This window comes from Hemicordylus capensis, chromosome 2 (genome assembly GCF_027244095.1).
Source record: "Hemicordylus capensis ecotype Gifberg chromosome 2, rHemCap1.1.pri, whole genome shotgun sequence".
Lineage (NCBI taxonomy): Eukaryota > Metazoa > Chordata > Lepidosauria > Squamata > Cordylidae > Hemicordylus > Hemicordylus capensis.
This window is the reverse complement of record NC_069658.1, coordinates 401,369,955-401,397,065: the sequence shown is the minus strand read 5'-3', so window position 1 is coordinate 401,397,065 and position 27,111 is coordinate 401,369,955. Positions and strand designations below refer to the sequence as shown.

At 47.3% G+C, this 27,111-nt stretch overlaps 1 protein-coding gene across 1 annotated transcript; it reads right to left on the bottom strand.

The window, feature by feature from the left end:
- Nucleotides 1–204: 204 nt before the first annotated feature.
- On the bottom strand, nucleotides 205–26,818 carry GAA (alpha glucosidase). Its single transcript, XM_053301632.1, has 20 exons — nucleotides 26,667–26,818; nucleotides 25,393–26,012; nucleotides 24,137–24,282; nucleotides 22,744–22,909; nucleotides 20,868–20,964; nucleotides 19,709–19,828; nucleotides 19,334–19,452; nucleotides 19,012–19,143; nucleotides 15,408–15,518; nucleotides 8,444–8,557; nucleotides 8,195–8,279; nucleotides 7,499–7,616; nucleotides 7,043–7,176; nucleotides 6,681–6,832; nucleotides 4,594–4,742; nucleotides 4,062–4,203; nucleotides 3,223–3,321; nucleotides 2,837–3,001; nucleotides 2,354–2,506; nucleotides 205–1,164 (listed from the first exon to the last, which is right to left on the bottom strand). Exons 2-20 carry the CDS (start codon nucleotides 25,942–25,944, stop codon nucleotides 1,105–1,107), a joined length of 2,814 nt encoding a protein of 937 aa, XP_053157607.1. The 5' UTR covers nucleotides 25,945–26,012; nucleotides 26,667–26,818; the 3' UTR covers nucleotides 205–1,104.
- Nucleotides 26,819–27,111: the final 293 nt, after the last annotated feature.

Genomic DNA, 27,111 nt, shown 5'->3' with positions numbered 1-27,111 from the left:
GGAAGAAACAAGCTTGCTCTCCATAGAGGAAAAATGGAAAGAGAGGAAATGGCAAAGAGACAGCGAGATAGCCCAGATGTCTGAGGAGCAGGCTGTGCCAGTGTGGCTTTTCTATCATTTCAGCTCCCTCACAGAAAGCCTCACTGCTGCCAAAATATCATAACAGCTACAATGGAATAACTCCAGCATAAATCCAGGCAAGTGTAACATTTGAGAAAAATCTTTATTAAAAAAAGAAGACCACACAACTTCTTAATCAGCAGTGAGAATACGTTGCAAACTTCAAAAGGCAAAGAAGCTCCCAGACTTCCCAGAGTTGCCACCTGAGCTGCTTCTTGGCACGTGGGGGGTCTGTCTATCCCAGCAGGATAACACTTTTTGTTCTTGAGAAGAATTTCACTTTCAACAGTAACCTGCTTTTCAGTCAGTAGAGCTCTGGGCCCGAGTTCCATTCTGGCATTTTGGCACTGAAAATTCCATGCATGCAGAAACCCCAGCTCTGCTCATTGTATCAGCAGACAGACACCTTTGGCCCCAGTGAAGCAGCACTGAGTGATTCTGCCTGCAGAGAGCGAGAGAGGTTTCCTTTCCACTCTCCTTATTGATTCTAGGGCTCAGTCCTAGATAGTTACAGCCAAGGGGAGAGTGATTGCTCCATGAGAAACTGAGCCTGGCAGTTAACAGTGCATGTGTCAAGGTGCCTTCTTTCTGCTTCTTAAGCTGTTTCTTCAGGTAGATTCCTACATGCGAGAGTACCATTATGGGAGGCCTACTCCAAAAACAGCAGCCATTTTCCTATTTATGAACATTTTGTTCAGAAGAACATGAATGTAACAACTATCCCAGCAGATAATTGTGTCGCAAAACTCATCAGCATTCAATCAAGGGCAAAACTTCCAACATCTGGCTTAAATGGAGAACATAGGAAGTCCCTGAACTAACTTTCTACAAAGCCAGAGGAAATGGTTCTCTTTCTGAAAGGGCACTTGTCTGATGAGTCACCAGATCACTTCAGTGTTGCTCGAGGACATCCTGTGCATTTATTACTAGTTTTTCATTCTTCATTACAGATCAGAAGAAATTGGCAAGTGTTCCCTTCTTCACTCAAGACCAGGTGATGACAAATTGCTCCCCCATCAGCAGAGAAAGTGGGATGTTAAGGATCTGAAGAAATGACAAGGATAAATCAGTGACAATTGCTCAAACAGTATCCTAAAATCACAATGAGAGATAATAGACCTGTTCCGATATCAGCTCTGCAGTCCCTTCTGGGAGCATGTGGGGCCCCAAGCAAGCTCACAACCTAATGGGGAATTCCTGGAGACACAGGTTGTCTGAATAATTGCCTCTCCATGGGGCCTATAAACATGGCTGCTGCAATATGCACAATTTGATGATGCAAACCACTGCATAAGTCCCATGCAGACACATTAATCTAGACAATCAGCACCTCCTCATGAGCTCTGTTAGTTGATGTGCCTGCCAGCAGCCCTACACACTCCTAAACGTAATTGCATGGACTCTATCACGCACCTGGAACAGAACCAATAAGATTTATTTCAAGTGTTACAGAGCGATATATGATGCACCTGGAAATGGTTCTAAATATTTCAGGGAACATCCTATTTTGAAGACATCTGGAAATACCAATGTATAAAACCAATCCTACAGAATTTTGGACATGGATTTATTAAGTAATACTGTTGTCATCTTGGATGTAGCTAAACTCTAAATCTTGCTATTAATACTAGATCCTTAATGTTGGATTATTAATCTGGTGATTTTTTCTTCTCCTTTCTGTTTTGCTATGATAGTCATTGAACTAATAACATAAGATGATGATTATGATGGATGTTGATGAATTATTTAAATGTCAAATTTTTAAAAAATCTCTCCTCAGCCAAGCTTTTTAGTTGCATTTTATGGATTGTTTTAAATTTTATACATGTTTTAAATGTGTTAATCTTTTGTTTTGTTATAGTAAACTGCCTAGAGACTTCGGTAGTGGGCAGTATATAAATACGTTAAACAAACAATGTGGATACACTTTGGAATAGTGAGCTCGAGTAGGGAGAGGAAGAGAAGAGATCATAATAGCAGGGCAAGAAGTGGGAGTCATGGAAGAGGACAGGAAGTTGAGCAGACACAGAAAGCCCAGTCCTTCACCAATTCTGATCTTCATCTTCTGAATCCTTACACAAATTCTAGATATGCCCTGGGCAACATGATAAAATAGTTCACAGTCTTCCCAAAGCTCCCTGAAGATTGGCTGCCTGGAGAATCCTTTTGCAAAGGAAGCACCCAGACCACCACCCCTCAAAACACACACACACTCTCTCTCTCTCTCTCTCACCTTGGTGTCTATGCGATACGAGAAATCTGAGACAGGGACATCATTTGCCAGGACATGATGAGGAGGGCTGGGGACACCCAGCACAGTCACTTCTTTCAGCAGCAGACCATCTACCTGGCTGCTGAGCTGCACAATCTCGTTGACCAGCAAGCCCTGCGACAGGGGAAGGAAGGTGAGGGATAAGAGATTGCCACAACACAGGTGCAAACGCAAGTAACAACCACCAACAGAAAACCCATGAACCAGGTATAATATCATATGGGGTGGCGGCGGGGAGAGGATGGGATATAGCCCATCTCTGGCTTTTCAGTTGATTTTCACTTTTACTGGCAGTGCAGTAAAAGACCCAGCTGGAGTTCATGAAGGCTCAAAGCAAGCAACAACAACAAAAAGGAAGTGTGTCTGCATTATGCATTTGAGAAACATTTCTTAGCTACTGCCGTTTAGTTTCTGAAATAAAATCAGTGTCTCGCAGAAACTCACACTTCTCGCCAGAAAGAGGATCTGTGTATAATCGCCCTTCTCAAAGGTCAGAAGTCCTTCACCATCATCCCAGAACAGGCCACCTCTGGCCACTCCTTCCAGTGTCAAGGCCACCACTAGGGCCATCCCCCTTTTACGGGATTCTGTGGTTGTGAAGGCAGGTTCCTGTGGGGGAAAGTAGGAGACACATCTTGGCATCAAAGCCCAGTTTTCTCTTTAATGAGACTATAAGCCTCCCCTACCGCCCTCCAACCATCTTGCAAAGAGAATCCTGTAGCAGCAGCATTGAGCATTCTGCCCTAATTCTCTCAGCAGGGATACTGGGTGGGTTCAAAGATGTATCACATTCTGGTGGAACAGGGGGGAAACAGACGAAAATGACTCACCTGCAAGGGTAGGATGTGCCCTGCACATACATGGACATTAATAGTGTCAAGGGGAGCTGATAAGAGAATCCACTGTCCTTTGCTGTGTATGGTGGAACCCTGCAGGGGTCACAAATTAAGAAACAAGAGTTTGGAGTCCTGTGTGTCAGGGACAGGCACAGAACAGGCCAAAGGCTCAGAAGGCCTATTGCCCTTTAAATGTTCCCCACATTGTGAACATGAGTGCACACACTCTGCCCTTTCAGCTTTTAGGCAATCAAGCTCCTCTTTACAGGAGCACAGCCAATATTTTACATTAGAAATAGATGACAGCACATTTTCACTTTTCATTTAGACATCTTATTCTGCCCGATTAATATCTGGGTTACTTAGAATATTTTCTTCATGTCATTGCCACTTTAAAATGCTTTGATGTTGGCTAGTTCATGTCATTTTTCTCCTCCCTACCTGGTTTTCACACAACCTCAACAGCAGAATTGATATGAAAAGTGACTGGCATCCAAATATAGTGATGACTATTTCTGGCCCCCATGGAAGTGGTCATGCCTTAAGTGGGAGTCAGCTGTCAGACACCTTGCAGAGGAGTCTCACAAACCACTTCTCAAAGAGAGGGGGCCACAAGCAAGCACAGGGGCATGACAGCATCACCAGGCATTGGTTTAAACTCAAGTGTCTAATAGAGAGAAGTGCTTAAGATGCACAGACTGTCGACCCAATTGGGAAAGCTGCATTTGAAGGAGCAGAAGGCAGCTAGCAACTGTCTTGGTCCACTGCACTTCTGCTCGAAGGATCACAGACACCCAGTCAGAGCCTTGGCCAGTGCTTGCAGCAACACTCACAGCTATGAGGCTGTACCACGTGCCCGAAGGGAAGTAGCCGCTGACTTTTGTCTTCCCTGCCTCTAGCACAGGAGTGATGAGAAGCCCTGCTCCCCACATGAACTGCCGGTCAACGTTCCACGTATTTGGGTCTTCTGGGAACCTGCATAGAGAGCATTAACCGCAACACTATTTATCATCAAGAGTCAGATATATGTTGTATAGTTAGTAGTTCTGTGTGCCACTGTAATTGGTTTGTTAGGCTGGTTTTAATGGAGTTTGCTTTAATTTTGATGCAAGCCACCTTGTAGATTGTTGGATAGATAAGCAAGAAAGAAATAGTTTAAATAAATAAAATACTCCTTTATGCTTCCTTGGGTTAGATTGCCAGGCCACACAGAGGATATGGGGCTATGTCTCCACCTAATGGCAGACCACACAAGTCCTTGATTTTGTAGGGCATTCATGGCCCTGGAGCAGCTCTTGCTCCAAAGCCAGGAGTCAAATGCCAGAAGAGACCCATCATGGTCAGCACAGCAGTCTGCTCACTCACTCCAAGTAAAGGGGCCGGGCAACAGTCTCCCCTGCAGAATGGGCCTTGTGGAAGAGAGTATACAGGTAAGGCAGCAGTGAGTAGCGCAAGAAGAGGGCTTTCCTCATCGCTTGCTGGGCCTCTTGGCTGAAGGCATACGGCTCCTGGGGCTGCAAGGCAGAAAGGAATCAGTTGAGATGTCGCAGGACTTCTGCAGCAGATAAAGCTCTCCCCCAAGCCTGCCGAGGTGAGAGCCAGAAACATTTCACTCCCTACTCTTCCCCCCACATCACAATAATAACTTCTGCTTTCCTTGCTATTGTCAGTTTACTTGAGGACAATAGAACTTTGTGTGAAGAGGTTTATAGATATGATGAATTAATGCATACAATAAATAAATAAAATCCACAGATACTGTAAATACTATAAATGTACTCCGTTTGTGAGGTCCTGTTAATTGACCTATGGGTCAATGAGACTGTACTGGACTGTGTGCATTGGTTTGGTGTAAGTTGCAGACTAAAGACAGAGGAACCCACTGAGTAACCTTGGACCAGTCACTGAATACCTGAAGGTCCATGACATAGAAGGAGGAATGGACTTGCCCTTCGCTGCTCCTGAAGGCAGGACTAGAGTTGGTTGAAATGACAAGGAAGCAGACTCAGGCTAGATGTTAGGAAGAATTTCCAAACTGTAAGAGCTATTCAACAGTGGAAGAGTCTGTCTCATGCAGCAGTAGGCTCTCCTTCACTAAAGGTTTTCAAACAGAGACTGGACACCCATCTGTCAGAGAGAGAGAGGTAGGTGTGCGTGTGTGCATGCGTGTGCGCGTGTGCGAGAGAGAGAGCGCATGCAAAACATCTGGCTCACAACTATGGAGAAGAGGATGCTGAGTTAGAGGGATCTTTAGTCTGAACTGACAGAGCTTTTCTTTATATAAAAATAAAATGTCTTTAGGTATAGAGACTTCACACACATACGTTCCCTGTAAGAGGGATTCCCAGATGTTGACTACAACTCCCATAATCCACAGCTAAAGCCATTTCAGCTGGGATTGCTGGGAGTCGTAGTCAGCAACATCTGGGAATCTCTTACAGGGAACACTGACACATACCCCTACCCACCCAGAGCAGCACAAAAATTATCATGCTGACCTCTGAAGGCAACTCTGCCCATTTCTTGATTTTCAAGTTCTCCTTGATTTCCTTGATTTTCAAGTTTTAAATGGCCCTAACCTTATTTCTAAGGTCCACACCTAATCGTGTTCTTTGCCACTGAATTCACTTCTGCCACACAGGTCAGACCAGTGCAAGTCAAGTCCTCATTTCCCCTGCTCACAGATATAACTGAGTCATGGTGCACTTCTAATGAGGTTAGGATAAGACTTCAAATTTGCATTCAATATGAAACAAATGTTAGAGAGCAGTGGGGAAGGAAGAAACAAATACTAAGGACCTTTGTCTGCTAGTTTTCAAGGGCTGTTTCATTGCTGCTTCACAACCATACCAATAGCACAGGAAGAATGCTGGTCTTTGCTGCAGGGTTTGTAGGTAGGCCTTTAGTGAACTGAAGCCTATTCCAAAAGGATAAACTTATCAATAGCAGGCAGGGAGGAGAAATTCCTTGATGACTGCTGCCTTAGTAATTGATGCCTGACATTACAGAAGCCAATAAAATCTAGATAAAATGCCTAAAACTCCCTCATTCCAGACCATGTAGGGTCAAGCACCACATTGCATTAATTCACTGTTTTCCTTAGCCTATTTTCCCAGTGTGGGTGAAAGTAACCATTTCCCCCTTTACAGTGATCCCAATGAACATGGCTCCACTGATGCTATTTGCTCCAGGAGAGAAGCTGGGAGCTGCAGCATAGGGAGAACGGGTTAAACACAGTCCTGACTGGGTCTCCTGGAGATTGCAACTTAGAAACAAAGATATAAAGGAGAACAATGCAGTGTTTAGTTTAGTTCTGAGTTATGTTTCTGTTTCCCAGGTAACACTCCTCTCCGAACTCTCCAAGCCATTTCATCATAGCCCTATCTAACCTCACCTCACATTCATAATTCACAGAAGAATTTGCAAGGTTGACCTATTGTCGCCATGCTCACCTTGCTTCCATGGTCATTGTGGTTTCGCATAAAAGGATAGAATGCCCCTAGTTGAGTCCAGCGCACGCACAGCTCCTCTGAGGTGTCACCCACAAAGCCACAGATGTCTGCGCCAACCAATGGCACCCCATAGAGATTAAAGAGCAGCACCGCTGGGGGTGGGGAAAAATGCATGGAATGAACTGGAGGATGAGGAGCTCTGGGCATAAAGAGGCCATGGTGGATTCTGCAACTGCAGGGGCAAGGATGTCTGGAGGTAATCCAGAATTCTCCCCCACTAAAGAATTCCTCCTCATGGGCATGGAGTCTCCCTTTCACTTGGAGACATAAGTTCCCAGAGTTGATCCTCCAGATATTTGTACCTGGTATAGTGTAGTATAAATGCTCCCAGCTGCTCATGATATCACCAGTCCAGTGACCAGCATAGCGACCGTGACTGGCAAAAGTGGAACGCGAGATCACAAAGGGACGTTTCCCTCGCACCTTCACCAAAGCACTGAGAACCAAAAAGGGAGGGCAATCAGCGGGGAGGTCCGAAACTGCTATCTGTAGGTCTGAAACCTGGGTCTTTGAAGCTCCCAAGTACACAAGCTTTGAGAAGGACAACTGCAGCCCATGAAGTACTGAGCTGCAGATTCCACATTAGCAAGTCAGGACTTGACTTCCATAGTATACTTGGCTCCAGTTTACCACCCAAGATGAGACTGCAAAACCTAGAATTAGACTCCAAATATGATTTCTCATAGCTTGTATCCATGAGGCACTTCAGCATTTGGGCTGGGTCCCTACCAGCCTGCAGTGCACCATGCCATACTTACTCATGGGATGCGATTGCCTCAGTCAGCCCATAGAGATTGTGCAAGTTGTAGTGAGAGGAGAGATTTTGCCTGCTGGAGGCACAGAGCGTCCGTCTCTTCAAGGATCCCCCTAACACACCTAGAAATAAAAGTGGGGCTGTGTGTGAGCAAGGAAGTCCCTACACAGGGGTCAAGAAGCAAGTGGAAGATGGTTGTGGGTGAGCATTCTAGGTCTCGGGGCTATGGGACTCACTAATGCCCAGAAATGGTTGCTCTTGAGGAGAGAAGAAAATTCCTTCTGTGAGGAGACCTTTCAGACCCTGAACAATGCTGTAGGCATGTAGCGGGGGGCGGGGGAGTCAGGTGTTTAGCACTAGCAGCCCCATTTCTGATGCATGGATGCTTGAGGGGTGTGTGATTCTTGCTGATCCCCCTCCTCTTCCCCAGAAGCTCTCCAGGACCTACTTCCAAGTTTCAAAGAGTGCTTCCAGGGGGCAGGGGGGATTGGCAACTCCCCACCCCACTTGAGCATCTGCACTCCAGAAGCAGAGCTTCTAGCACTACATATGTGATGGGGGGGTTGCATGCACGCAGTATTACTCAGGGTATCAGCCAGAGTAATTTGAGTTGCACATTTAACTGCTAAAGGAACAGTCATCCATGCCCACCCCATGCTTGCTGGCAAAACTCGCTTGTCTGCTAGCTACTCTCTCTTACCTGGAACATAAGGGGGATTTTCGAGCTTGTTGGAGGGGCAGTCATCCAAAGAACCTTCCACAAAATTTGATGGCTCATTCATGTCCTGTGGGAGGGGCAGGGGAGAAAATATGTATGAACCTTGTTCTTACCTCAGTATTTCAATATGTCAACAGATGTTTGGAGACCCAGGTGTACAGTGCTTTATCTCTCCAGGCAAACAGGAGCTGCTCCGGGCAGCAACTCCAGGTCCCACCAGGAGATACTCACAATCCACATGCCATCAAACGGAACTTGGTCATGGAAGTCTTTGATCATGTCATGCCACCATAGCTGAGTCTCTGGGTTTGTGAAGTCAGGGAAGGTGGTGGGGCCAGGCCAAACCTGGAAGGTAAAGGGCACAGCTATCAGAAGCCATCATGAAACCCCAGTTTGCTGTGTCTACATATATACTTGAAACATCACTTGTAGCCCAGGGAAGATTGGGGGAGGGGGAGGCCAACCTAAAGAAGCCTAGCAAGTTTCATGCTGATAGCAGAATCATTGCTTTCTAGATGCCAGACAGACAGGGATGGACAGTTGCTTTTAGCTTTGGGGCAGAGGCCATAGCTCAGGGCTACAGCATTTGCTTAGCACAAAAATGGTCCCAGGTTCAATCCCCAGCATCTCCAGGTACAGACCCAAACCTGGAAGCCAGGCTGCATTTCCCCATATGGTTTTCCTGGGAAGGTGAATCATTCCCTAGCCAGAGGTTTTTCCCCAGGCTATGACTGAAGTAGAACGGAGCATTGGTTACTCACCGTGAAGGCTCTTTCTTGCTGCAGGGTCCAAGGACATCTGACTGATGGGTTATCTTGACCCACATGACTCCAAGAGGCAGGACTATGTAATTAGCAAAGGCTTTAAGTTTGGGAGGAGCAGGCCCCTCCCCAGTTCTTTTAGTACCAGAAGTGACAGGTACGATGATGCGGAACCAAGTCAGGTAAACTAGGTGGAAAAAAAGAGTCAAAAAACACATCTAAACAGAAAAAACACCAACTCAGCCAGCCTACAGAAAACATATGGCAGAATAAAGCACAACCTGATACCTGGACGGTAGGAGCTGGCACAAGGGAGGGTCGAGACACCTTGGACCTCGCAGCAAGAAGGAGCCTTCACGGTGAGTAAGCAATGCTCCATTCTCTGCTGCTATGGGTCCAAGGACGTTTGACTGATGGGACATACCAAAGCTCCAGTCCCAATAGGGAGGGTACCAGCGACTACCATGCAGGGAGCACCTGCTGGATGACGTGCCTCCCAAATGCTACCTGGGCAGATGCATACATATCTAGTTTATAATGTCTGGTAAACGTAGAGGGGGCCCGCCAGGTCACTGCTCAGCAGATATCCTGGACGGGGGCATTGGTGGAGAAGGCTGCTGAGGTGGCTGCTGACCTGGTAGAATGGGCCAAAACCTTGGTGGGTGCCCTAAGGCCTTGGGATTCATATGCCAGAGAAATGCACGCCTTAAGCCACCTAGCTAAGGTGGCAGGTGTTACTGGCTGGCCCATAGATCATAGCAGAAAGGACACAAATAGGGACTCAGAGGTCTGAATCTGTTTGGTCTGCCTTATGTAGGCTTTTAAGCATCTGCTGACATCAAGCTCATGCCACTCCTTCTCAGCCGGGTGAATGGGATGAGGGCAAAAGGAAGGTAGCACTACGTCTTGGGACATGTGAAAAGGAGATGCTACCTTTGGAAGAAAAAAGGGGTCTGGGATTAACCTCACAGAGTCCTTAGAAAAATGCAGAGGTTCTTGTGAACCGAAAGAGCCCTGAGCTCCGAAACTCTGCATGCAGAGGTGATGGCTACTAGAAATGCGAGCTTGAGTGAGAGTATGCGTAAGGAGATAGTTCGAAGGGGGGACCCTGGAGGGCCTTGAGCACCGTATGCAGATTCCAGGTGGGAAACGATGAACCACCGGAGGAGATAGGAGAGTAGCACCTTGCAGAAAACGTCTCAGGTGTGGATGGCGACAGCCGTCACCTTTGGATGTACCCGATATCAGACCCATGAGGGAAGAAGCTTGGCATTTCAGGGTGTTTGTGGAGAGACCCTTGTCCAGGCCGTCTTGCAGGGACTGCAGTAGGTGAGAGATGGAGGCTGACCCTCCCAGGACCCCATGGTGGTCTGACCAGTGTAGGAAGGCTCTCCACGTAGATTGATATATCCGGTTGGTGGACAAACGTCTGGAAGCTAGCATAGTGTTTAGGACTGATGTCGAGTATCCATGCCGCTTCAAGAGGCACCGTTCAGTTTCCAGGCGGCTAACTTTAACCATCCTGGATCCGGATGGGAAACCAGCCCCTGTTGCAGAAGATCTGGTGTAACGAGTAGTAGCAGGTCGGGTTCCAAGGCGAGGTTGAGAAGCTCTGCAAACCATGGCCTCCGTGGCCAGTATGGGGCTACCAGGACAATCGGGGCTCGAAGGAGTTTTACTCTGCGAAGGACCCAACCAAAAGGGGGATGGTAAGGAAGGCATAGAGGAGGCCCCGTGGCCATGGCGCTGAGAGAGGGTCCACTGCTTCTGCCTGGCGGCAGGGAAACCTCGTGCAGAAGCACGGTAGATGAGTGTTGGCTGGTGTTGCAAATAGGTCCACTAGGGGGAGCCTGAAGTGTTCCATGATGAGGTGAAAAATTTCTGGACGCAGGCACCATTCCCCTGGAAGGAGGTCCGAGTGACTCAGCCAGTCCGCTATAGTATTCAGATCCCCCTGCACGTGATGTGCCATCAAGGATACTACTTGGAGTTCCACCCAGTGGAATAGTAATGTTGTCTCCGCCTGGAGGAATTGAGACCTGGTGCCCCCTTGTCGATTCACATGGGCCTTCGCCGTGGTATTGTCTGTGCAGATCAGTACGTGGCAGTGAAGTAGAGAGGCCTCGAACTCCTGTAGGGCTAGGTGAATGGCTCTGAGTTCTAGCCAGTTTATGCTGTGTTGGCGTTCTTCTGCCGACCACTTGCCTTGTAAAGAGAGGTGTTGACAGTGAGCTCCCCATGCCCTTCGGCTGGCATCTGTAGTCACGATGATCCTAGGGGGGGATCTAGGAACTCCTTTCCCACCGATAGGTGTGGGGCATGATCCATCACTGTAGGGAGTGCCGAACCTCCTAGGGAAGATTCACCTGTCTGCTGGACTCGACAACAATGTCTGCATGAAATGGGAGGAGGAACCACTGCAGGGGCCTCAGGTGGAAACGTCCCCAGGGTACAGACTGTAGGCTCGCTACCATCAGGCCTGGGAGTCTGGATAAGGTCATGATGGGAGTGCGGTTGGATTTCAGGACCTGGCATACCTCCGATTCCAGGGTATGTCTTCGGTCCTGAGGCAGGAAGAGTTTGTCCAGCTGGGTGTCTATCAGGACTCCTAGGTGGAGAATCTGGTGTGCCGGTAGCAGTTGACTCTTTGTCTCGTTTATGACGAACCCGTGAGCGTTGAGCATTTGGATGGTGGTCTGCAGGTCCAGCTGGGCAGAATGGCGTGACTTCGACTGAAGAAGAAGGTCATCCAGATAGCTATAGATCCTCACGCCCTGAAGTCTGAGGTGCGCTATCACGGGGGCCAGGACCTTCATGAAAATGCACAGGGCTGATGAGAGGCCAAAGGGAAGAGCTTTGTACTGGTAGTGCACTCCTGAATACAGAAAGCAGAGGAGGTGGCGACTGTCCCGGTGAATGGGCACGTGTAAGTAGGCCTCCTTGCGGTCTATGGGCATGAGCAGATCTAGGTGGTGCAGGGCCTCTGCGATGAATCTCAGGGACTCCATGTGGAAGGTGTGCTTGCGGATGAAATGGTTGACATGCTTTAGGTCCAGTACAGCACACAACAATCTGTCTTTCTTGGGCACTATAAAGATGATCGAGTAGATGCCCAGGCCTTACTGATGGACAGGCATTGGTTCTATGGCACCTATGGCCTAAAGGTGACGAATTGCCTCTTGAAGGCCCTGGTGCTTTTGTTTGTGCTTGAACGAGGGAGTGGGGAGGAACCTGTGCGGGGGGGTTGGCTGGACAGTTCTATGGAGTAGCCCTCCCTTACAGTGGAGAGTACCCACAGATCTGATGTGGTGGCCTCCCAAGTGTGCCTGTGAGAGGAGAGGCGACCACCTAGGGGCACCTCTCCCATCCCGTCATGCCTGTTGTTTAGGCTGCTTGGATTGTAATGAGGAGGAGGCCCGGTTCCCAAACTGCTGTCTAGGTGTTTGGGGCAATGAGCTCTTGACCCCCTGTCCCTGCCAGTGAAGGAGGAGCGAAAGGAGCGAAAGGGCTGAAAGTACTGTCTGCACTGAGGACGGTCTTGTTTTTTAGTGGCAGAGGGCATAGCCTTCTTCCTGTCCTTAGATTCGATAAGGACTTCATTAAGAGCCGCATTTCCAAATAATTTTTGGCCATCATATGGAACAGAGGCCAAACTGGTCTTAGATGTGGCATCTCTGTGTAAACCGCCCTGAGCCATTTTCGGAAGGGCGGTATAGAAATTGAAATCATCATCATCATCATCATCATCATCTACTTGCCAGTATTTTAGCCATAAGTGGCACCTGCCTACCACAGAGGCCGTAGCTGCCTTAGAGGCAAAACGCAGCCCATCCAGGGTGGCATCCGCCATGAATGCTTGCGCCTCGTGTAATTTTAAGAGAGTCTGGTGAAGTCTAATTGGGTCCGAGGGAGGATCTTGGATCAAATCATCCAGCCAGATAAGGGAAGCCCAAGCTACCATAGAAGCTGCTGCCGAGGCCCTCATGGATAAGGCTGAGGAATCATGAATGTGCTTTAGGGACCCCTCCATGTGCTTGTCCGCCAGGTCCTTGAGGGTGGACTCACCATCTCTGAACCAGAAATCAATTGGACCACAGGGGCATCTGTAGGAGGCGTATTGAAAATTTCGCTACCCTCTTGCTGGAAGGTGTAAAATCTGTTAGCCACAGCGGTAGCTGTTTTAAAGGGGGTGGAAAGCGACCATTCAGCCTTGGCCGCTTCCACAAACTGCTTAGGCAGTGGGAGAGACATGGCAGACTATTTTGAGCCGGGGGAAACTAAAGCACTTTTATCAGCTGGCTGGGCCTCCTGAGAAGCAGGGAGGGGCAAGCCCCAGGGCTAGTACAGTTTTGGACATCGGGGGAGGGGGGGAGAATCTGGGACCTGAAACAGTCTGAGGGGCACCTCAGGTGAGTCTGGATCATGAGAGTCAGACCATTCGCCCTCAGATCTAGGATGGTCTGGGTCCTCCTGGCCTATAGGATCTACTGGATGGATGGGATCCCCAGGAGCTTGTCTTAGAGCCCTGCCCTGAGCAATCTCACTAGCCAAGTTCACCGTATCTCTGAGGGAGATGAGCCCAGGGAGAGGGGACCCTTGATCAGAGCCCTAAGAGGAGTGGGCCGTGAGTTCTCGCTGTCTGGACTTTCTGGATTTTTTAATATGTTTTTTCTTTTTCCTTGCCTTTTTAGGGGCAGGAATTTCAGAAGGTGATGATTCAGCACTGGAGGAGGCCCAGGAGGACTGCCTAGAGCGCTTACGCCTTTTTGATTGCAAGGCATCATATTTTTCAAAAAAGCAGTGGAGAGAAGGTTCTCTATCCACAACCCGCAGGAGGTAGGCATATCAGATGGTAGCTGCGTTGCAGTTTTGGCAGAAGGACTGAGAGGGGTTGGACTAGATGACCCCAAGGGATCCCCAGTTAAAGGGTCGGAAGATTGACTAGGCCTGGCATGGGCCGCGCTCACCACCTCCTGCTGGGCTGAAGCGGTGCTCCTGGTGACCACCCGTTGTTGTGGGTGTGCCCTGGGAGGCACAGGATCCATGGCCATGTACTCCCCTGCCGCTGCCGGCCTTGCCGAGGCCTTCTTGAAGGACGTGGGGGTGCGGACACCATTTTCAGTGGTTCCACGTTCTGAGGAGGGCCTGGTAGGCTCCAGGGGCTGCGCTGTTGAGGTGGGCTGCCCTGGAGCATCTGGGAGTGGCAGGAGAGAGAAGGGGAACACGGAGGCAGGAGCTCTGCCCAGCCCGCTTCCCTGCTCAGCAGCTGAAAGCTTGAGTGAGCTGGAACGCCGCCAAACAGCTGATCGGTGGCATTCTCCGGCTCCGGAAGTGCTGTGGGTCACACACAGCCCGCCCGTGACTTCAAGCTCTTAAGAGGGGTTGCGGGGGCGGCGGAGGCAAATGGCCAGCCAAAGAAGACCCCCTCAGAATGCGTACATGTAGTACTCTGGGGCGTCTTGCCATCCAGTAGGGCCCAGGAGAGAAGGCGGCGGAGTAAAATAACAAAGGAGCAAAGATGAAAGAGAAAGTAGCAGCGCTGAGGAGCTGCCTGGAGTCTTCGCAGGACAAAGAGAACTGGGGAGGGGCCTGCTCCTCTCGAACTTAAAGCCTTTGCTAATCACATAGTCCTGCCTCTTGGAGTCATGTGGGTCAAGATAAGCCATCAGTCAGACGTCCTTGGACCCATAGCAGCAGAGAAGGGCACGAGCACACCCTTCCATTCTAGTCCTCAGTCATGTGTCTGTTCTGTCTGCCTGAAGCTCACACACGATCAGACACAGAGCTAGGCGGCTAGAGCATCCAGCTGTGGGGAAATCCCCCAGTGCACCGTGCTCCTTGCATGGTACATTGTGGAATTTCTGGAGGCCAGGCTGCATTTCCCCGTATGGCCTGCCTGGGAAGGTGAATCATTCCCTATTTCTCCTTGCTCCATTCAACTCAAGTTCTAGAATATGGAAAATGAGCTTTAATTTTACCCCTAAGGTTCTCACACCTAAGAGCTGAAAGCCAAAACACTGTCTCCCCAATAACATAAAACGAGCCTTGTGGGATCAGGCCCAAGGCCTATCTAATCCAGCATCCTGTTGCTCACACTGGGTCAGCAGAAGCTTCTGGGAAAGCCATAAGCAGGAGATGAAGGCATGCCCTCCCCCTCTCTTGCTGCTGCTCCCCTGCAACTGGTATTCAGAGACATCCTGCATCTGAGCCTGGAGATAGTCTAGAGCAGGGATTCTCAACGTTGGGTCCCCAGATGTTATTGGACTTCAACTCCCATAATCCCCAGCCAAAGGCCACTGTAGCTGGGAATTATGGGAGCTGAAGCCCAATAACATCTGGGGACCCAATGCTGAGAATCCTGGTCTAGAGCCATCACATCTAGTAGCCACTGAAAACTCTGGGCTCAAAGCTCATGACTTGAGCTCAATACTCACCTTACCAACCAGAAGCTGCCCTGTGGCATTTAAGATGAAGACTCCTTGCTTTAGGCCTTCATCATAGGGTTTGTAACTGCCAGGAGGGCTGGAACTGCTGATACCAGAATCCTAAAAGGAATGAAAAAGAGAGACAGACACACTAGGATCCAATGGAGCGCGGAAACATAACACACATCGTACAATGCAGGCTCAAGCCTTCCTGCTTCGGAACAGGTTCAGGCTTACCAGGTGAAATGCCAAGTGACATATGATGCAAAGCCCCAAGGCTCATAGAGGCTACTTTATCTGTATGCAGGGAGCCCAGATTTAGGCATACAAGCATTGCAAACACCACCACCCCCAACACACACACACACACACACACACGCACACACACACACACTCCAAGCCAAGAGTAAAGTTATGCAAGTTGAGTAACAGTGTACGCTTTATTTTCCATAACACATTCCAGCTGCAAAATTGGGTGGAATATTTAAGTATGTGTCACATTTTAGGAGAAAATAGGGACGTGTGCAAAATATCCTGACACATGGACTATGGAAGCCCATGCAATCTACATCTAGTTTCTCTGACTATGTAAACATATAAAGCTCCTGTACACAAAGAGTGAATACAAGGTGAAATCCAAAGTACTGGTTATTACCTATAAAGCCCTCAACAGCATGGGTCCAGGCTATTTAAGAGAGCGCCTCCTTTGTCATGAAGCCTGCCACCTGTTACGATCTTATGGAGAGGTCCAGTTGCGGATGCCACCGGCTCATCTGGTGGCGACCCAGTACTGGGCTTTCTCTGTGGCTGCCCCAGGGCTTTGGAATATGCTCCCTGCTGAAATAAGAGCATCTCCTTCTCTGTTTGTTTTCAGGAAGAACCTCAAGACTCTCCTGTTTTCGCGGGCTTTTAATTCGAATTAATTTTAATAATTTTAAGAACTTGTTTTAATAACTATTTTAGTCTATTTTTATTATGCCATGTATTTTAATCTGTGATTTTTAAATATTTTAAATTTTGTACACCGCCTAGAGATGTACATATCAGGCGGTATAGAAATAGGATTGATAAATAAATCCTATTTCGAATGAACTGGGAATAGCAATCTTGAGTCCTAGGCAGAGGCCTTTCCCAGTGCTGCTACCCATGACGGTGGGTTTTTGTTTGTTTGTTTGTTTTAAAGAAGACAAAACTTGGCATGCCAGGGCTTAAACCTGGGGCTGCCTGTGTGCAAAGAACATACTTGTCCATGGATTATGGGCCTCCCCTAGTATAAACTCATCCTGCTTCACATTTCCCCACCACCTCCGAAACAAAAGCTACCAGTCTCAAGAATCCACCAACAGTTCACATGCTGTCCATGAGATTATGTGCCAGGTCTATAGAAACACCAATTTCAAAACTCTTTTAAAAAGCACATTGTTGGATGACTCACAACAGAAGAGCCCGGCAAATGCACAGGGTGTCTTGAAAGGAAGTTCATCATTTCACATTACTTTCATTTTCTAGGTCAGACCAGCAATGATGGAAGTCTCACATGGCATCTCCGAAGAGGTACATTATCACATGTCAGGGATTTCCCAGCAGAAGATCTATAGACCTACAAAAAGAGGGGCTGCAGGCTTGACCCCACTGCTGATATTTTCATTGTTTCTATCTGTTTATTCTATGTTGCTTTCAGATGTTTGTTTGTTTTTTAACACTTTTATTAGTATAATAAGTGGAAACAGAAAGGTTACATCTCAGAGAGTCCAACAAAACCAAACAACATACAGAGTCTTATTCATCAAAACCAAGACAGAAGAAAAATACAATAGTATTGAAAGAAAGTCCTTAACTGGGTATCTGTAGCTATCTATAAAGAGTCTTGAAACCTATCCCAAAAGAAAAAAAGGGAGGGGGGAAAAACAGCCCAGACCTGGTTGATCATCCTACTGTCAGGTAATCTAAGGAGGAGGGAACCAGCCCAACTATGACGTACAAAATAGAAATAATACCAGTAATTCGAGCGCAGAGCCAGACGTCCCCGATACTCTGTGGCGTGAACTCCACCTATATGTGTATTTTTAAGTGTACCTCAGATATGTGTCTCAAATATGTCCTGGTATGTAGTTTTAAATGTGTTTCAATGCCGGTTATATTGTTATAATTTCAATACAATAAGGAAAAAACTGTCAGGCCAAACATAAATTGGTTATGCATTTCTCTGTGCTCAAATCACACCCTAAATCTCAACAATCCCTTCATACTGGCTCTCTCCTCCAAAGACAATTCAGCTACCTCCTGAAGAATCCATGGGAGGTTCAAAAAACAGCAGTACAGAAAAAACGTATTGGCATCTATGGGCTCATCTATATATATCTACTCGTCAGAGAGTCAGTTCAGAGTGAGTTCAGATGTTTTAGATTTAAATAAATGAACTACTACCGTATCCTTTTACCTGGCAATGCCAGAGATTTAACTTGGGAACATCTGCATGGTTTTTTTGCTACAAAAAGATTAAGTATTTATTCGCTCCCTGTGCTAGACAGACTTCATACTGTCAAATTCCTGCATGGCATTATGTATGTGGCTGCACAGTCAGCTCTTTCCGCCATCACGGCTGCATTTCCCCCCAGCATCCACCATCATGGCTAGTTCTCTCCAGGTACAGCTCAGCTTTTACCAGTGATAGTGCATCTACACTGGTGACCACATGAAGGAAAAGTACAGTGTGAACTAGCCATATACTTTTGAGATGGCACAGAATCTGAAGATCAAGACAGAACTCAACGTTCAGTGGAGATGGGGCTGCAGCCTGCATGCAGAAGGTCCCTGATACATTCCCTGGCATCTCTAGGTAGGGCTGAGAAAGATCCTGCCTGAAACACTGGAGAGCTGCTACCAGAGTGTACAGATCATATTGAGCTAACAGGACCAATGGGCGTAAGGCAGCTTCCTAGGAATCTCAGCTCTCATTTTGTAACGTGGATTTCTAGCTCTGCCTCCTGAGCCAAGTGGAAGTGCTCTGTCAGGGCCACACCACACATTACATGCAGCAGCAGAGGGAGGGCCTTTTCTTTGTTCAAAATCTTCCCCATCCCCTTATTTGTCTGCCTGAAATTGTCCCCCTGCCACGCACTCACATGCTGCTGCAAAGTGGGGGAAGTGAGCTTTAGGAAGCAGGTGGCAGGATGAGAAAGGGTTAAGCAGCCACTCCCTTCCAGTTCTTGATCAGAGCCTCTGGGCAACTTCTCAGTCAAAAGAAAAAGGGAAAAGTAAATGCAGCTGTGTGTCATCTGTTTTGCTCTCAGATGGTCAAAGGAGAAATGCGGCCACAAATGCAGAAATGCCTGATCACACAGCCACGTTCATGAACTCATGGATAAACACCACAAGATTAGTCAGCGCTTAACCTCTCCTTGGCTCAAGATGCAGAGCTGGAAGTCTGCATTGAAAGGGTTAGAAACCCCCTTAACAAAATGAGATCTCAGGTGGTCTGAGGTTCAAGTAGAAGAACCTGGTCCTCTGTTGCATCTGGCGACACTAGAGGGACAGCAATGAATTCATCATTGTAAGGCTGCCCTTCGGAGGGCTCTATAAGCCAGGAAGCATTCAGGCTTCACCAACTCACCACAATCATGACGTACCTCCGGCCACCGCGATGGAAATCGTGCACCATAGCCGGCATATCCTTGAAGCCATCCTTGTTGAAGGTAAAATCTCTCTGAGCATCTGCATAATCCAGGTCATTCCACTGCACATCCTGGAAAGCCCCAAAACATGGCATTAGTGAGAGTTCAGGCCCTGCTCTTATTCCTTGGCCCTTTTGCTGACAGCTAGTGTCAATCTTGCTCAGCGGCCACAAAGGCACAACAGCTGCGCTAGCACCCCCGCTAGCCCACAGGTTCAGGGAGAAGTTTCTGTCCTGCACAGGACTTGAGGAAGTCACCTACCAGGGGGAACTGTGCAGCTGTCATGTTCTTCACCACTTCCCGGGTGACAGCAGTGGAAGCGTAGCCCCAGCGACAGAGGTGGAATCCCAGGGCCCAGTATGGGGGCATGAATGGATACCCTGAGGGGCAGGAGGGAAAACAACAATACTCAACGCCCCTCTGATAAAGGACTGGAGCTCACAAATCTCTGACTCAAGTGCCTCAGATGCCAGGACTGCTTCCAGCCACCACACTGGATGCTGCTGGCCTGTTGCATTAAGGGCAGAGCTGCAGTTTCACAAATCCCATGAGTGGTCTTCTTGACAGAAGCTGCACTGGGGAGAAGGCCACTCATCAAAGCACAAGCTGTCTTCTCGTGAGAATGCACATGCCTACCAATGACATCCATATACTGGCGCACCACACTTTTGGGGTCTGGTCCTATGAAGATATAGAAGTCCAAGATGCCTCCAATCGTTCTCCATGTTAGGGCTGGGCTGGGCTGTAGTATCACATCTGGAAGGCAAACAGTGGCACGGTAATAAAGTCAGCAGGCCAAGAACACAGCAGGTCAAATGAGTATCCTGCTCTGGAGCCCAGTTCTGGAGCTATCATGTTTCTTCATCACCAGTGGAACCCTCCCTCTCTGCTTCATGTTCACTGCTGCCCATAATGACGCTGACAGTATCCGCCGGCTGCTGTTCACTCTTTACACCACGTTCTTTGCTAGGAAGAGACGCATAGTATTCACTATTGCTACACACAGGAGGTTACTCAGTCTTTGCCGGGGGTGTGGGGGGGAGGGGAGGCTTAGGGTATGTTTATTAAGTAAGTAACTACCACAAATGTAAAGGCCAAATAATACTATGTACACGTTATAAAATGCATTTAGAACACTATCACCTTAATGCCTACTAAAATATGCAATTACATAATAACAGTATTCAGACTCATGCTACACTGGCACAACAGCATTTCCCCATCATATTAGAGGGGAGATATTTTGGTAATCTCCCCCTTCCCCCTGCAGGTTCATGTGCCTACTAAAAATATGTCCCTAAGAGTCCCATAATCTCAGGAACATATTTTTGGGAGGCAAAGAGAGAAGGATTTTTTTTTTTTTGGCCAAAAATCAGCACACACACCCCACCCACCATGCAACAGAAAAGGCTGTTGCACCAGCACAGCATTAATCTGGATGTCAGCCAGTGCTCCCAAGCCTTTTAGAGGCAATCATCATTAAAGTTATTTTTAAAAAATACAATAAACCTTGTAGACAGAGATAAACTTGCACCATATATTCCAAGAACAGAATTGTGTTTTGACAACACGATGTTTAGATCTAGTCGGGTGCAGATGGTGTGTCTTGGTCTGGCTTTTACAGCCCTGATCTCGCACTTAGAAACATAGGAACTGGTCCATCTAGTTCAGTATTGTCTACACTGACTGGCAGCAGCAGCTCTCATACACATTGATGCAACATTAAGGTGCTTTGTCATGTACAGGCTGGCTTGACCAAAGGGAAACAGAGAACTCACTTTAAAAAGGTACCCACCCATGGCATTGCTGTTCAGCAAGAAGACTCCATGAGCTAAACCATCCTCTTCCAATACCAGGTAGAATGGGTGCGAGCCATACAGGTTGGCAGAGTGCTGAAAACAGAGAAAGAGTGCTCAGTGGTCAAGGCCACACTACACAACCAAGCCAGGCTTAGTCAACAGTATAAAGATGGATCAATGCTTGGGACATGGATGAGCAATTCAGAACCTCATTGCTAGAGCAGGCCCAACAAGCAATCTTTCCAACCCGGCATCCTTTTTCAATAATTGCTTGAAAAAACTCAGGTACCACCACCAATCAATGACAGGCTAAGGAATTCCTCAGGCAGTTGAATCTAACAAAGTCTTTGACATGACCATCTCCTGTGCCCTCGGTGCCAGCCACAGAGGCCCTTATTACAAAGTGACACCAAACTTATACCAGTCTGACTGCTGTAGAGTCTGCCAAATAATCCTGGGAACGATAGTTAGGGTAGCTGCTAAGAATGATCTAACCCCCTTCACAGTACTATAATTCCCAGACTTCTTTGGGAAGAGGAAAATTACTACTAAGCCACTTAAAGCTTGTAGAGCAAATAGGCCTTAAAATTTCCAGTGCAGAGAGCTGGTCACTATGCCCTTCCTTGCTGTTATCAACTATGCGTTATACACCATGGGTTAGCCTCTAGGTGAGACAAACATTAAATCATAGAGCAGGGATAGCAGCCTTGGTTTTCCAGCTGCTGCTGTTCTACAACTCCCATCACCCCCAGTTGAAATTTATTGTGGCTGATTATGGGAGCTGTAGTTCAAGAGTCAAGGTTACCTACCCTTGTAATGGAGGGATCACAACCAAGCTCTAGAAGCACCTTTCCAAGGCAGACAAGGGAAAGAATAAAGAACCTACAATACAGATCAAGACTGAGCTCTAGGGAAGTCCCTCTCTAGAATAGTGGTTCTTAACGTGGGCTCTGTCACATGTTGCTGAAATCAACTCCCAGCATCCCTAGCCACAATAAATTGTAGCTGAGGATGCTGGGAGTTGTGGTTCAGCAACATCTGGCGGACCCATTCTACCATTCTAGAGAGGGACTTCTCTAGAATTCAGTCTTGATCTGTATTCTATTCTTGTCCTACTCAGGCGGGGATGGGGGGAGGTGTGTGATGTGTTCATAAGCTTGTGAAATAGCATCAGGAATGGTAGGAGAGGAGTACCACAGTTTAATTTGGGGTACAGTGCAATAAGAGGCTTTTGCTAGATCACGTAGAGAGATGTAGTTTTATAACATTCCACTAAAATAAAGAATCCAAGCTTTTCAGGAGTTTTACAATCAGTCTAAGAGAAGACACTCTTCCCTTAATGTTCCCCTTATTCCTACTTAAGCTCATAACCCAGAGCCATTTTTTTTTTAAAAAGTGTAGGGTGGGGGAGGCAAAGCATAGCTAGAAGTCTGGAAATAGCTACCCAGCGATCTTTAGAGTTATAATCAAGTATCCTTAACATTTCTGTTAAGAGAGTAAGCAATAAAGAGGTGGGTCCAAACACAACTTAGAGGATTTGAAAAGGAAACAAAACTCCCTAGAATTCCCCATGCTCTTCTCTTCCTCAGTAGCTCTACGCAGGTCTTCAAGCTTACTGGGAGAGGGGTACAGGAAGGAGAGCTGGTCTTGTGGCAGCAAGCATCAACTGTCCCCTTTGCATTGAGGGCACTCTGCTGATTTCACCACAGCTAAGTCTTTAGCAGCTGAAGTTTATTATCTGGTGATGGGCAGCTGACAACCACATCACATTCTCCTTCAACATGTAGAGCCCCAGTTCTTCTAGAAGAGGGCTGCCCATCTAGGAGAGCCCTTTCTAGAACACATGCCACATTGCCACTCTCCATGCCTTACCACAGGTGGCATGTCCCGATTCCAGAGAGTGACCTTGGTCCAATTAACGTTAAGGATGAGTGAAGTCAAGTGCTCGCCCAGTCCAGAGATGAAATGTGATGGCAGAGAGGTAGAGATCTGCAGGAACTGGTCAGCATAGAATAAGGGAGCCACTGTGGTATTGAGCCTGTTGGGTATAAAGTGGACAACCCCAACAAGAAAGTTGCAATTAATACGCGGGACCCAATGGACACAAAGTGTGAATCCAAGTGACCAGCAGTCATGTGGTAGTCACTTCAAAAAGTTACCATCTGGGACACTGGTTTCTGAAGTCCACAGTTACACATTTGCAGGTCTTCTACAGCCCTCAAGCCTCCTTTACACATACACACAGGTGATTCATGTGGGTGCTGTCTTGGAATATCAGAAGGAATAAGCTCCTTAGTCCAGCATTATAAACACAGTCTATTGGAAAAATCCAGGACTCCAGAACTGCAGGCTAGAGCCTTAATTGCTGGACGATGCTCATATACTTTTAAAAAATGTGCACTTAAGATTTTTAAACTGAGCATCCAAAAATGTAAACTGTATATCAGACAAACTCCTCTTTGGAAACATGTGCATCAAAGAGCTCACATTACCTCCAACTAACTCCTTGCCAAGCATATACTTCAGTGCAAATTATGGTTTGCTGTCGTGCAATGGGCAAAATGGCCCTTATATCTTCAATATACATTACCTAGAAGTGGAGCACTCTGATGGGGCAACTGGCTTAATCCCCAGGAGCTTTCGCAGACAGCAGGCTTTACCAGTTTACTGCAAGGCTTTACTGTGAGTTCAAAGATGCCAAAAACCCCAACACATATCAATCGCGCTGCACTCTAATGTGCAATGAAAACCCGAATCGTGTGTGAAGTGCCGCCCAATAGCTCACAGGAACTTCGGGATGAATTTGGCCAATATGTGCACACACACCTCCATTCTTGAGGAGATGCAAACTAAAAACCGGATGTGAAAAATCCCCAGGCATTTTCATTCCTCTTTATAGTGGCTAACATGTCCCACAGTGTAACACGGGAGGTACAGACCTAACTGCGCCACTGCAGGGCTCTCACACCACCAGTAAAGTGGCTACACAAGAGGGCTACTCTGGTATAGCTTACACTTGTGCAATCACAGGTCATGCACAACTTGCTTCATTCCCAATGCAGTAGCATGCAACCTGTGATCGTGCCAGTGTAAACTGTACTGGAGCAGCCCTCTTGTGTAGCAGCAGCATCATGTGTGTTAAAGCTCATGTATGCTGAGGGTCATATCAGCCAGTATATTTATACACCCTTCGTAAGGTTGTTACTCTGGAAGGCAAGTACCTAGAAGGCGAACAATTGGTTGTATAAAGTTAGGAGCTACTTACAGAACCCGCCCATTGGATTTCCGAATAATAATGAGGCCAAAGGGATTGGCAGAGAACTGTACAGAGTAGAGCATTGAGGATGCCCAGTTGTTCACTTTCGGAGTTTCTAAGGGCACCTCATAGCGCTTGTTGGCTGGATCTTTAAGCTGTTGAGGTAAAAACAAGAACATTACATGGTCAAGCGAAATCATAGTGAATTATTTAAACATTTTGTACTCACAAAAAGAGGTTTATGATAATAATCAAAGGATTATTGCCATGCTACCCTGGATTCAGACATCTACCTTGCAAGACATAGAAAAGGGAGATCAGAAAGGATTTTGGAGCAGTGTCATAGTCAAGACCAAAATTGCCAGGTTCAACGGAACCAGATATTTCGTGGAGCAGTACATTCTCCTCTCCCACCTTCAAGTAACAACAAAGAACATACCTGCCCTTATACTAAATGTCCTTTATAGAGCAGCAGCCTATGAGGAGGATTGTGTCGAGCCATTGTAAAACAAATTTTACAGCATCTAGGCAAAGTTCTTATTTTGCACAATTTACTCTGCAGTGTTAATTACACACATAATTTTATTTTGCTAGTTATGGTGAGTGGCAAGGAGCTCTTCAGTATACTGCAGCCCTGCCCTGCCCCAAAGCACATGAATGTTTACTCAACCTTTGGTTTATGAGATTTTAGCAGCCATTGCCCATACAAACTTATCTTCACAGCTATAGGGGCTAAAAGCTTGCTCGAAAAATAAAGAAGGAAAGGAAAAAACACCAAGTTCTTCAGAAAGCTGAACCTGATGCCCAATATCTCATTCTGTGCCTGCAGACTTTGAGCAAACATATCACTGCCTATGAGCAAAGAGAGAGGAGAGCTAAAGAGAGGAGAGCTGGTCTTGTGGTAGCAAGCATGACTTGTCCCCTTAGCTAAGCAGGGTCTACCCTGGTTGCATTTGAATGGGAGACTAGAAGTGTGAGCACTGTGGTATATTCCCCTCGGGGGATGGAGAAGAGCAGAAGGTTCCAAGTTCCCTCCCAGGCATCTCCAAGATAGGGCTGAGAGAGATTCCTGCCTGCAGCCTTGGAGAAGCCACTGTCAGTCTGTGAAGACAGTACTGAGCTAGATAGACCAATGGCCTGATTCAGTATATGGCGGCTTTCTATGTAAGTGTTTTACACTAGGCTCCATATAAAGGAGCCTATAATGTAATGGTAACTGCAGAGTATCTTGGCTCCACTGCCTTTGAGCCACAGTCCCTACTCACCGTGAAGTGAAGCCTACCCTCCGTCTCAAATGCCACATCCAGCTGCAAGGTCATTATGTTATCTGGGATGAAAGTGGGGGCATCACGAGTCAAACGGGCAGTATAGCCAGCTTCGGTGGCAGTCAGATTTTCAATCTTGTAACTAGGGTAGTCAGGAGGGAAGAAGCACCATGGCTGCCAAACAGCAGGGCCTCTGGGCAAAAGAGGGACATAACAGCAGCCACGAGCCAGACATTCTTCTTGAGAGAGCAGCTTTTCTGGGGCACAGTCAAAGCGGCTGTCAGGAGGGATGTCACACTGCTTAGGCTGCAAGGTGGAGTCTCTTAAGGATCCTGGCTGCTCTGCAGATGACAGTCGTTGCGTCGCCGATTCTCTGTGCTGGTTTTCACCCCTGTTGGCACTCACAGCTTCGGAAGTGGCTCCAGCGCTCAGGCCAGCCATAGCAACTTCATAGGACCCAAACATACTGAGCACAGTAATCACGAATGTAATAACAGAAACCTGCAGAATCACACCAAATCTTTTCCGCTGAGGTTTCTCGGTTACCGACATTGCAGCCAGTAAGTAGATGACAGGTGTGGGCGCTCCTCAACAGACGCAGGGCCAGTCAACTAAGTTGCCTGCAGGAGAAACGCAGAGGTGGACACATACTGTACTGAACAAATGCTTTAGATCTGCGGAGCTCAATATTCCCATGCGTGTATGTTACCCAAGGCCACTACTGTGACTGTCAACACTGACAACCCTAACTCCTAGGCTGCTTCGCTGACTAGTTTTTCCTCCCCTCAGTTCAGGACCCAGCATGTCACTCCTGCATCAATTCTCCCATTCGTCTAATGCTGCCTCCCATCAGTTTAGCACCCCCATTAAGGCTCTCGGAAACCACTGCATTGTCTAAGACACCTTTTTAGGATTCAAAAAGCTCATTCTCAGGGTCAGACTAGAATTAAAATGGAGCACTCCTCTAAGCCTAGAAGAGTCCATCCGACCTGTGGTGAAGTTATATATTCTCATCCTCCTTTTATGTTCTGTAGAGAGAAGGGGAACATAGCACTGCCCCAAATCCTAAGTCTATACCCACTGTTTTTTCCTAGCAAGGCTCATCCATCTCATGCAAAAACAAACAAATCAGCAAGAACACTTTTCTTCTGCATAAGGATTCAGGGACAGGGAAACATCAGCTTTTGAGCTTCTGCCTGCCATGTAGCTATTAAAGGCCCAGAAACCGTGCAAGAACAAGAAGGTGACAAACGGAACAGAGACGTATTTCCTACCTTCTAGGAGAAGACTTTGTCGGCGTTTTGTGGAACAGAAGAATCCAGCTATGTCCTTTTTGCAAAAAGCTAAACATTCGTCTTCAGCTTTCTTCCACTCAGCGGCTCCAGGGACCAGACTCTCACACGCGAAGCGAATCATAGTTCAGAGATTCCGGGGTAATCACATGATCAACTCAGTCATGTGATTTCTCACTTCTTTTTCACCGGTCAGGTTCTGATCCGCAAGCTCGTGAGAGCAGAGCGAGTGAATGAAAGGAAGGCAAGCTGGCAAGACCAGAGACAGAGAAGCTAAGTGGCCGGGTAGTTTCGCTTTTCCATCCCCATTAATGTTTATGGCGCTCATAGTATTAACCCGATGGAATTCTTTCCTGTGTTTGAGAAATACATTTGATTGATTGATTGATTGATTGATTAGTGTGTATGGTGTCAAGGCTATTTTGTT